We start from the raw sequence: 12,496 nt of genomic DNA on the forward strand, positions 1-12,496 counted from the left end.
CACATCCCATGCACATAAACTCCAGCAAATATGCCAGTTAGATTCCTACAATGGATGCTGTAGATCTGACCATCAGAATTCCAGACATCACAAAGTAAATAAACTAGACTTTCCTCAAACCCAGTAATTCCTTCTTAATTTCCCCTGGCAAGTACTGATTTCGAATTGTGCTCGTTCTATAAGGCAGAATTTTGCAAATATTATGATATGGAATCCCACATACTCAGAAGGAGGGAAAGCTGAGAAGGGCGATTAAGGTCGATGTGTTTCTTTCATTACGGGTAGAATTAAGTTTCTCATCTGAGTAAGTACCGAATTCTGCAGTCATTCCAAAAATGTAAGCTCAGCTCACAGAGCATTTTGGGGAAACTTGAATGACACTAACCACATAAGGTCAAGCACACAACTGGTCGACCCTAAAAAAGGAAGAAAAAAAAAAAGTGCGTTGTGCAAGGTTTTCATCTAAGAGATAAGAGTATCTGTCTATGTATTTCTCTATGCCAGCTCCAGAGTCCGATCCGGTTCCGCCCCTCACCACCGCAGCTCGGCAGCCACTTGGGGAGCCTCAGGTTTGAGCCCCCCTCCCTCCCCAATAAGCTGCCGGCTTCTGCCTGCGCCCCGAGTCTACCCGGGCGCCTTCCGTTCTCTCCGACTCGCACTCCAGCGAAACGTCCCTTTTCGATCAACTCTAACTGGGAGACTGCCTCCCGGCGCGGCCGCCCGCGCGGGGTCCCAGCGCAGGGCTGGCGGGTGGTGGCGCGCACCCGGGCGCTGGCGGGGCGGGGACTGCGCGCCGCGCGCGTTGGAGGGGGGGGCGCAGGTCGCTCTCTCGGCGCCGCTCCCCTTTGTTCGGTTCCATTGTGTGCCACTTCCTCCTCGGGCGCTTCTTCCTGCGCCCTGGCAGCCTGTGGGCATTTTGTGAAGGGGCTTTTGGTGACTTTTTCTTTTTTTTCTCGGTTTATTTGTTAGTAAGTGAGGCCCTCCTTTGCCCGCCTCTCCCTCCCGGCTCTCCACCCCCGGGCCCCGGAGCGAGGCAGAGTGGGAAGTGTCAGTGCCTCCTCCCCCACCCCCGACGGCGGCTCCGCCGGGCTCCCGCCCCGCTCCTCCTCCAGGAGGCATCCTAACCCCGCAGTCTGGACTTTCACCTCCAGACCGGCCGCGTCCCCGCCAGGACGGCGACACGCGACCCCGCCCCTCCGAGGGACGCAAGCTCCGGGCGCCCGGGCCTCCACCAGGCATCGGAGCGAGGGTCGGAGGCCGGCGCTCGGCCCAAGCCCGGCCGCCTCGGCGTCCCAGGAGCCGGCGTGAGTGTCGCCGCGGCCCTCCCCGTCCCTTGCGCTTGCGCTCGCGCTCGCGCTCGCGCTCCCCGGCCGCCGCGCAGCCGCCTCAGCCCCCTTATATAGCCCTCTAAAAATAGCTCGCCTCGCGCCGCCTTGTAAGGCAGCAGGGAGATCCGCAGTCTGCCAATCCGCGCTCGCCGCCAGAGCCAAGCCCCGCCCCGGACCCCGCTCCGCGCTCCCCATTGGTCCTCAGTGACTTCATGAGCCCCCTGTTTACCTTACATGGTCACACGCGGCCTAATGGACGCCCTCCTCCGAGATCCCACGGCTGCGCGGAGAGCCGGGCGGAGGGGGGAGTTTGGGGAGGGGGAAGAGCAGGAGGAGGAGAAAAGGAGGGGGGGAGAGACTACAAACTAGCAAGGATGGGGTGGGGGGTGGGGAGGGAAGGGAAGGGGGGGAGAGAAGCGATCGCGAGAAAAAAAAAAAATGCAACCTCCCAAAATAAAGAGCAAAGATTGCATTAGGAGCGAACAGCGCTGCAGAAATAGATGGCAGCTTCGTGTCAGTGAGTTTGCATCCCCCTTCCTGATCCACGAGCTGGAGTGATTAGAGCCCTGGAAGGGAATTGTTACTCCCGTGGAGAAGTCCCCTTTTCCTGGCAGCCGTCTGCACTTGTACATGCTGGATGCCTCTCTCCATCCACCCCACTCACTCTCTCCTCTCTCACCTCCTCTCTTCCTCTCTCCTGCATTGATTTTTTTTTTCCTTTTTAGTTGACTGAAACAAAACAAAACAAAAGGGCCACTGGATGTCTGCCTTCTTGGGGGGTGAGCCAGACAGACTGACAAACAAACAGACCCAACTGTGTTCGGGGGAGGGTTTCTCCTCCCGTTTTGCCCGGCAGCAGCAGCATGGACGTGTTGGCTAGTTATAGTATATTCCAGGAGCTACAACTTGTCCACGACACCGGCTACTTCTCAGCTTTGCCATCCCTGGAGGAGACCTGGCAGCAGGTGAATGATTTAAATTACTTGTGTAAATCGTGTGGTGGCGGCGGAGACGCAGGGGCTGCGTTGGTGTGGGCTTGGGGTTGAATTTTTTGTTTGTTTGTTTTATCCCCCCCCCCTTTTTTTGGCTGTTTGTTGTTTAAAATGTTTTCGGAAACAGTCATCTGCGCTTACCTCTCCACCCACCCTCTAACCCCTTAGTGTGCTGAGCTGAGCAGCCGGTCTGAGCTGCCTGCGTTTCAGTCACCAACACACATCCTTGCGCACACGTTGTCGGGCTCACTGTCCCCAGCACAGACCTGCGTAACTTCTGGGGTTCGGGGGAACCGGGTGGGAAGGTGGTTTGGGGCTTTATGAGCTACTGATGACAGGATACTGCGTCCCTACATGCCTGAGCTCTACCTACTTGGTACGTTAAATCAGGTTCAGTTCTTTCAACTGGTGCTGAAGACCGTCAGATGGGGGTCAGGAGGTAGGAGTGTTTTCCCAGTAATTAGCGCGTGACAATAAAAGATAGAAACTTGATTTTGAGATGAGAAGGTGGGCAGAAGGGAGAGGAGCCCAGTGACAAAAGATACTCAAGGATATCTAGGAGGAGGAAGGGAAGATATATCTATCTAACGCTGACCATGCATTGTAGATTTCCCCAGCGCAATGCCTCTATATGTGTCCTTGTTTCTCTTTTTTGTTTGGGGTCCCTCCCTGGTTAGAAGGCACACAGCCTCTGACAAAGGGTGGTGTGTGCGTCCATGCCTCTGACTTTGTCTTAGAGGACTAGTTAAGAAACTCCTCTGATGCTGAAGGGCACTGATGCCAAGTTGGCTAGGCGTCCCACTGAGGGCAAAGTGGGTCTGGTGACAAGTTCACTGGGCTTTATGAAGTCGAATAAAGAAAGTGCTGGTCAGTGGAAAGTGCTAGATCTGCTGCGGAAACAGTCATTTTCTCAGCAAGGATTAGGAACTGCTGAAGGGACACACTGCAGGAAAGATGGTGGGTGGGGGGCAGGGGGGTATGGGTATTCTTTAAAAATACTCCAGTGTGCACCATGGAACGTCCAAGAAGACAGTCTGGATTTGCACATCGGAAGTGTGAACTCGCACAGTCCGTCTTGAAGAAACCAGCCTGCCCTTGGGGAGGACTGCGAGAGGCTTGGTGTGTGGCTGCTCATGTAACTTCGCTCAGTGACAGCAGCTTGTTAAGGCTAATGAACGGCTGAATTTCTTCTGCCAGGATCCAAAGCGGGATTTGCCAGCTTGAGGCTGGGATGTAACAGTTGCTGCTTTAGCGAGTGAGGTTTGGCTTTGGGTATAGGGAGCAGAGTGGCAAAGCTGATCCTCTGACTGTACCTTTGTTACTAGTTGCTCTTCTCCCCTGATTAGAGGCGGTGAGTTTTCCTCCGGGTGCTGGCCTCTGCTGTCTGTGTGGCCACCATCCGTTGCTGCCCAAGGATGCTGGCAGAGACCCTCGACTTTGTGTCTGAGTGCACACACAGTTCACGCGTTCTTAGTGCAAGGCATTTCTTCAGTGCATCCTTTCCCCATCCCTAATGAGACTGTCTCATGAAGGGTCTCACTAGATCTTTTCCTCCTTTTATTTCACATGCTAATGAAGCCAAAATGTTGCTAGAATTTCATTTTCTGAAATAGCTTTCATTTCACATTGTCAGCCCACTGGTGTCAAACTGGTTGCGTATTAACAACTGTCTAGACAGGTTAGGGTAGGGAATCTGTTGATTTAGTCAGCCTGCCCAAGGCAGCCCTTGTTTGTGACTAACTGTTAAGCAGTGTTGGAGGGAAGAAAGTTGGCTTTATTTGTTACAGCGTTCCCTCCTGATGAATCACACAACTTTGTTTTGGTTCAAGTTTTCACAGTAGTAAAGCCTGCTTTTGGGGAAGGCCTCTCCAGAGGAAACCTGCTTTTCTAGATCTGGTTAGACCATCCAGGAGAGAGTCTGGATCTGTAAAGAAACATCACTGGTTTGATAATTAGGGATGTATTAGATCTATTGTTTCCTCCGAAGCCTCCTGTGCTTTTCCTTTCCCCTCCTCCTCTCTACTTGCCTCCATCAAGGAACCTCTAGCTTAGTTTCTATCTGCAGGCCAAGGAATCTCAGCCCCCACTTCCCCACACCTCCCTCCTTACTTCTTGCCTTCACCCTCCCCAACTGGCAACTACTCTTACCTTAAAACCCTTTGCCAAGCTATTTGAGAGGCATGCTCACAGTCACACTGAAACATAAGTTGTGGGGAAGCACTCCTAAATAAGACATCACTCCAAGGAGCTTTCTGCTCCGGGCTCTGTAGTCACAACCGCGCTCTTGAAAGGTGACTGAGACTCTAAGTTCAAGCTGATGACAAAACCTCCAACCTCCATCTCTTCCTTCCTCCCTCTCCCGCTGCCCCCCCCCACCCCCCGCTTCTGAGTGTAAGGAGGGGGGATGGTTACATGCAACTGACAGGACCAAGTCAACCATCAGATGGTGAAATTTTGAGACTCCTTTGCTCAAAATGGCTTAAGAAGATTGCTACAAAGAACCCCCAGACAGGAGGAAGTTTCCTGATGCTCTGGGGTAATCAGATTTTAGAGGTCAGATGAGGAGCAATTATTAGATGTTCTCTGAAAGTGAACAGTGTACCTGGCCTTGAGGAGATGAGCAAAATACAGAGATTCCAATAATCTGATTTGGTTTGTAGAGAAAGAGTGGCTTGGTTGATAAACCCAAGAACATCTGTGCATTTGAAAATTAAGGATGGACTCTTTGGGGATTTTATTTTAAACTGTGGCCTGGGGTAATTGTCCTGCGTAACAGTCAGTGAGCTTGGGATGGTCCTCCTGTCACGGGGGTCGTCATTTTGACATTGGGCTTTCAGGCAGTGACGTCTTTCGCAACATACAGCTCCAACTCTGAAAACCATTGCCGATGTAATTTTAAAATCCAGATGGACATCTTACATTAACAGCTCTCCATTCCTGGGCTCTGACTGCATACTTAAGCACTTGGCCCAAGTAACATCATCTCTGCCTGTCATATAACTGTAAATTACACTGTGCTTATGTGGTCTATTATTTTATGGAATTCAGCTGACGCACAACTCTTAAGGCTACCAGCCTTAAGTTCTTCGGAAACTTGCAGGAAATTTTCCAAGAGCTGTCTGAGCAAAAGTAGGAAAAAGTCAAACGTAGGACAAAAGCCGGAGTAGTTTATAGGGTGCCACTTGATGATGGATAAAGGGAAACACGTTCATGAGTTTTGTTGCCAGTAGAAATTGTGATTTTTCTGGACCCACTGCTGACTTGGAAAATAAAAAGAATTTGATATGATACCCTTGGTTATTTTTCTCCAAGAAGCTACAAATTCTTAGAATTTGGATAGATTTTGTATACCTAGTCTGCTCTTTTCACGAGTGCAGGTCAAGTAATGAAGTTCTGAGTCTTATTTGCACGCAGCTTTGCTGCATGCCATTGAGGAGCATGGCATGGTTACTTGAAAACTCTTACAGAATTATGCTTGTTGTTAATGCTGATTCATAATTGGCAGATGGGGTCAGTTTCAGGCCTCCTTTTTGCTCAGAGAAAATTTTCCACTGCTACTGGAAACAAATAAATAAATCATAGAACATTCCTCCCTCCTCCCCCATTCCCCCATTGTTTTAAACTAATGGCATACTTGGCTACTGTACGAACTAAAGTGTCCCCATAACACTGCAATTTCATCTTGGTTTCAGGCACCCTGGAACGCTTTTTACAAGGCCTTTGATATGAGGCATCTCTAGGGGACAACCTACAAAAATGGTTGCCTTCCAAGAACAGCCTCATGATACAAGGGATGGGATTTGTTCTGTGAGCTACATCGCTTCTTCCTCTTTCTGGTGATCTTGCCTTTGCCCTGCCTTCTATAGGCCTGAGCAGCCAGGTGCTGTCTCAGCCAGAAAGACAAAGCAAACTGTAGGGTCCCTGCATCTGCAGGTTTGCCTCTGTCCCCAATTTGCAGAAAACCTTGTCATGAATTAGAATTTCTTGGCAACAGCACCACCCAGGGAAATTTGTAGACACAAAGGAGCCTTGCTAACCACACTGAAAGGATAAAATAGCTGGCTTTTTTTTTTTTGTATGTTATTTGTGTGCTCTTCAGTTACCATAAATCTTTTTTTTTATTTGAAACAATGACTTGGTAGATGAAAAAAAAAAAAAAAAAAAAAAAAAAAAAAAAAAGGCCCCTTTTTTTAATTTTAAAAAAAAAGTAGAAAAAAAAAAAAAAAAAAAAAAAAAAAAAAAAAGAGAGAACTGTCCCGTTATTCAGATTTTCTATATAAGGATGCAATCACTAAATAAATGTGGCTTTACAAATGAGAGCACATGTGAGTGCAATCAATCACACACTTAGCCTTTCTTTAATAGACTCGTTTCCATGTTCTTTTTAATAGATACATCTTTTTGTAGATTTAGGGGCTCACAAACATTATCATTCCGTCTACCTGTTTGCAGTTCGGTATTTTAAAGTGAGTGAATGTTACTCTGCAGATATTTTTACTACATCTGTCTTTCGTGGGGGGATAAAGGAAGTGGTGACTTCTTTGTTCTCCATGAAACTCCCACCCCCCCACTCCCTACCCTGAGGAGAATGTGATGTTGGGGTCCAATCCATTTAAAGGGCAGAGCAGAAGATGCACTGTGACAGCCTCACCCTGAAATGATTTATGTTATGGGTATGTCAGAGACCTTCAGTGCTCCGATGTGGGCTCTTCCTCTCTTCCAGCCCATTCTAAATATAAATACCAGTGGGGGCTATTTGCCTCTCCGCTTAAATGGGAAGAGTTTAGAGGGGGTCCTAATGGGGCTTTTAGTAGCCGCTCTTATAAATCTTCAGATTCTTCTCCCTTCAGAGGATTCCTGATTTTAACTTTTTGAGTACAAGAAGGCATTGCAGTCTTCTTGAATCACTCCATGCCCATTGAGCAAAGAAGGATACGATTTACTCTGGCCAGCCCCCACTGGCTCGTGTTGATGGAAAAGCTGATGCCCCCTATCTCTGCAGTTTGTAGTAGTGCGCAAGGGTTTTTTTTTTTTTTTTTTTTTTTCTTTTCCTCCCCTATGCTGGACCCTGTAACTGGCCAGTGCAGAGAACGTCTCTGTGATTCTGGTTCACTCAGTATATCAGTGAGCATGTATGTTGGAATTGGGATTTGCTGAAAGTTTAGGACAGCTCCCCAATTTAACCTGAGTGGTGCCAGAAGAGTGAGGGGCAGAGAGTTAGTCTCTCTACAAATAAATCCCTTTGTTTTCCTGAATCATCTGAATGCTTACTTAGCATAAACAAGTAGAAATGTTTTAATCCAAACTGCTGAATCTTCCCAAATACAGTGATTAGGAAGTTCTACAACTACTAATGGTTTAAAGTCAATGGAACAGTTTACAGGGTCTCATCTGTAATGTTACATGTAACCTGGGCAAGCTCAGAGACACTCCTCCACCCCGTTCCGTTGTGTGCTCACCCTAGAGCATCCACCTGAAAAACCAGCCTTTTTCGATGTAGTGTAAGAGTTCCCAAAGTGCATGAAGCGTTGCCACTACCAGCACATGCTTTTACCTAAAAATGGTCGTGATCTTGATTGTCTTTATCTGCAGCTGCTGATGTGGAGAATGATTTCTACTGCCTTGAGTCCTTTCTGTTTTCCTCACTTGGCATTTTGGTGTGACAGAGAACTTGCTAAGTGTCCTGCTAAGTGTATTGTGTCCATTTCTCCCTCCATTAGAGCGGCTTCTAGCAGCCCTCGCCACCACACGTGTGGCCGATTGATATTACAGCCAAGGGTCAGCAGCAGCCTTGGCATATGGACCTAGTGTCAGCCTGCTTAAGGCGTGAGTGACTTCTGATCTCATAGTGGTACCATACGTGATTGGGCTGGTGGGGACCGTCGGTCACACCTTGTGAGATTTCCTTTGTTTATGTTGAAATATGGAAAGTACTTCACAGTAAATCCTTCATTCCTTAATTGTGGTTATGTGCAAAAATACTCTATGGGTGATGCAGGTGTAGATTCTGCCCTGGAAGCTTGACTCCAGTAGGGGAGAGGAAGCACGTTCAAAATTAAGTGATACAGAATCAGAACATAATTGCCAAGAAAAGAAATTTTAAGTCCTGTGAGTTTTTGAACACTTACCTGTGCCTGTCTGTATTTACCCACTTGGCCACAACCTTGTTTATAAAACTTGCTTGAGATTTACTAAGTCCTGTTGCTCTTTTAGCTGATGGCATGTTGGGGCTGGTGGCCCTTTTAGGGCAGATGAATATACAGTGTGAATACACATGTCCGTAATGGCCAGGAAACAGCATCCATGTCATTCGGAAATGATTAGAAGTAATTAGAATAATGAATGTAGAGCCACATGCGATATCTATTTCTGAATATGGGTTTATGGACATTTCCTGAGGGTCATATTGAAAGTCAGGCCCCAGGCCTTGTACTAAACCTAAGAACATAGAATCTCGGAATTTCAAATCCTGAAAAGGATCTTGGTTTCTTCAGTTCTAAAACACTAGTGTTGGTCCAAGTGGTTGTTAAAGCAGATGAGACGTTGAACCTTCCAAGGTCATATAGCTGTTGTTAACACTGATGGTCCTTCCAGGACTCAGGACCCTTTTTGGATGCCCACATCAGTTTGCTTGCTGTTGGTTACACTCCTCTGAGTATACTTTGAGTCACTTCTCATTCTTACCTCCTCTCTCTTTCCCTCCCTCCCCTTAAAGGGAACAAGAAAATCCCCTTTTTTACTTAGAACACTACTAGTACATGGGATCTTGGAATTGTCTGGGGCTTAAACCAAGCTATTGAATATCTTGGTAAAGCCTTATGAGTATGATTGAATCCATTTCCCACTTTTATAATAATGTGTGGTAACCTGGAAAATGTACACTGTCCTGAAAAGAAAAAAACAAACAAAAGACCCCAATTACAACTTCAGTTTTATTTTAAAAAGATCTGTCACTTCAGTGATAACAGGTGGAGTGGGAGTAAGGAGGATACATGATGTATACGGTAGGGGGTTGGGATGGACAATATAACTGGGGATGAAGTGGGCCTAAGTCCACAGTGTACCTCCTAAGGAAGGGAAATGTGGGGTGCTCTTCACCCCTTTACCTGGTTATTTTTTGCCCGTCTCTACCCAATCTTGGGGAGCTATGATGGTGAGAATTCTCTGTGGGAACTCATCTCACTGATCTGTTTCATCTCTGCAATCTTAGAAACTGCAGTTTCCTCTCCAAGTGGAGACTTCTTTATTTCCTCAGAGCTGTAACCTACATCTCCAACTGCAGATATTTTCCTGACTTTCAGGCCCCCAAAGTGGGGATGGATTGAAAACATGGGACTGACAATAAAGGCTTTGGGATTGGCCCATGATCACCTCAGCTGACTGTGTCCCAAAGCTTGAACTCCGCAACGTCTTTCCTCTTTTCTTGGCTGCCTGGTTTCTTTTATTGAGATGACCTTTCTTCTTGTGATCTATGTTTGAAGCTCTAGTCATCTTTGGCTCCTCTCTTCCCTTGCATCCAATCAGGTGCAAATCCCACTGATTTGGGCCCTATACTACTTCACCGTGGCCTTCACCTTCCTGTTCCCTCTGCCATTCCCCAGGGCAGCCCCTGGCACCGCCCCTGGACTGACTTTCTACCTCCATCACCATGTTTTCAAGCTCTCGATGTCTCCCTGTTGCACGTAGAATGAGGCCAAACTTCTGAGTCAGGATGTTCTAGGATGTTCCGCTCGGCCTGGGTAATTGTCACATTTCCCCCTTTTATGTGCAGTAAGTGCCATCCAAACTGGATCACTGTGTTTTTCCTGCTTTGGTCTTTATTTCTGTCATTTCCTTCAGCTTTTTCCTTCTTCCTCCATCTTCTTCTCTGATTCCGTTTGTCCAAATTCTACCCATCCTTTAACTTTCAGATGGTTGCCACATCTTCCAGGAAACTCCTTTCCTTTCTCTTGGCTGATAGTAATTGCTACTATTTCTACACTCTTGTGTAGAACTTTTTAATTTTTCATGATGCTTTTTAGTTTTGTAGTAGAGCTTCTCTTTCTTTCCTCTTTCTTTCTTTCTTTCTTTCTTTCTTTCTTTCTTTCTTTCTTTCTTTCTTCTTTCTTTATTTTTCTCTCTCTCTCCCTCCCTTCCTCCTTCCTTCCTTCCTTCCTTCCTTTTTCTTGTCTTTTTTTCCTGTTGACTTGTTTTTCCAGTCAGGTTGTTTGATGTAGAGCAGAGTTGATGCTTTGGTTATAATTTTGATAATCCATACATTTTAGTACGTAACCCTTCAGGTTCGTAGAGAGTCTTGCACACAGTAGGCATTCAGTTGCTATGTAGGGATTATGATATGATGGTGAGTTAAGATTTGGCTAAGTCTGCAGCAATGGTTTTCAAGCATGGCTGCACCCAGACCAATCAAATCAGTATCCCTTTGGGTGGAATCCAGGCATCAGTGTTTCTTAAAGCTCCCAGGTGATTCCAATATGCAGCCAAGGCTTTGAGCCATGAAACTATGGAGAGTTAATATCAGATATATCAGCATTGCAGATGCCTGCTGCTTATATGGAAATACCTGCTTTCTAGTGTGACTTGGAGTCTAAGTGTAACAGAGGTTTAGCATAAAGCAGGACAGTGCTGGTGGATGTACTTCCTCCAGCTCAGTGGTTAATAGCGATGGCCCAAGCGTTGTTTCATCCTTCTTGTTTTGCTTTCCCTCGCCTTAAAGTGTCAAATGCAGTCCCATTTGGCTCACATTCCTGTGACCCACTAGAGGTTTGCTTAACCTGGTCAAATTCCGTTTCTGGTACCTTTGTGGTGTTGGGCATTCAACTGCAGCCATGCCATGCTTCAAATGATTCATTCTCGGCAGGCCCTCGACCAGGATTTTCCACTTACCTCAGCCTCCTCTGTGGTTTTAAAGGGATGGATGCATGCATGAACATCTGTTGGGTGATGCCAGGTAGGCATTAGGTAGCAGCTCTCCATATTTCTTACTGACCTCACTGTTTGGAAGTAGACTCTGTTTATAAAGGATTTCAAAGGACCCATGTTTCTCGTAAGAGGAGCAAAAATAAACTGTGGAAGAATTGCCATTGAGGACATTCAGGCAAGGAGGCTGCCTCCTTGTCCGTAGAAGGCTTAGCTCTTGTGGTAATGACCGTGGCATGCAGCGATCTTCACAAAGAAGCCTTAGACATGCCTCGATTTCACACTGTGATGTTTGCAAAAATGTATGTACTGTAGCTACATCCTTTTATCTATAAACTGTCTTTGATGGGGGTATGGTTGGCAAGAAAGAACATCATGAGAAGAGCTCAGAGCTGAGGGTTGAAGGATGCCTTTTGGAAAGCTCAACCCAGCTGTGAAAACGGCAATTAGCTGTGGAGCAGTTGCTGCGCAAGGGAGTGCCTGCCTGCTCCTGACCCTGCTCGCAGGCTCACCTTCCGGAGCTCAGTTAGCAGTAATTCAATGGAGCGGTCATAGTGCTGGCTCTTATTTTTGGAGAGGCGGCAAATTTTGTCAGCGTACAAAGGAATGGAAATAGATTCTCCCTACCCCATACCTTTTGAGCTTTCGGTGTTTGTTCAGATGGCCACTATAGACCCTGTTCATAGAGCCCTGCCTCTGGTGGGAGAAGGGGTCTGCTGCGAGGCGACCCTATGTGGGGCTGATTCTCCTGTGAGCCACCCGACGCGCTGCTAAACGGCAAACTGAGTCACTGGCTTCACTTCTGTGTTCTAAGATTGTGCAGCCCTTACCTGTGCATTTGCCTCTCTACATCAAGGTTCTTGTTTTGTTTTGTTTTTTTTAGTATGGACCAAGAGATCATTTCCTCCATGATGGGGATTTTCCTGTTTGCTTGGGAGAGTCTAACAAGCATCTGTATTAAGCGTTCGTTCAGAAGGGCTCCAGGTGTCTTGCTCATGGTCTCTTGTCATTAGCACATTCTTTCTGTAACTAAGGAGCAGGCAGATATTACAGAATTTCCCATTCGGAGGTGAGAAAATTGAAGCAGAGGAAGATTAAGCAAGTTGTCTTTTCGTAGCTGCAAAGGAAATGAGTTGCAAGACCAGTGTTCATGGAACACACTTTCCTCTTCCCTCTTTCCACTTGATGACTCTTCCTGTCATCATCATAAGCATTATAATAATATCTAATATATATCAAATATGCCCTGAAGATGATTTC

The 12,496-nt window shown here is 46.8% G+C and overlaps 1 protein-coding gene across 2 annotated transcripts in view; it reads left to right on the forward strand.

The window, feature by feature from the left end:
• The first annotated feature begins 1,722 nt into the window (after positions 1-1,722).
• Positions 1,723-12,496, forward strand: part of KLF7 (Kruppel like factor 7) — an 84,556-nt gene continuing 73,782 nt past the window's right edge. For both annotated transcript variants that reach the window (XM_032403665.1, XM_032403672.1), the window contains exon 1: positions 1,723-2,293. In XM_032403665.1, coding sequence (XP_032259556.1) covers positions 2,192-2,293 — 102 coding nt within the window. In that variant the 5' untranslated portion in view covers positions 1,723-2,191. The remainder of the gene's footprint in view (positions 2,294-12,496) is intronic.

This window comes from Phoca vitulina, unplaced genomic scaffold, assembly GCF_004348235.1.
Source record: "Phoca vitulina isolate PV1807 unplaced genomic scaffold, GSC_HSeal_1.0 scaffold1, whole genome shotgun sequence".
NCBI classification, from domain to species: Eukaryota; Metazoa; Chordata; class Mammalia; order Carnivora; family Phocidae; genus Phoca; species Phoca vitulina.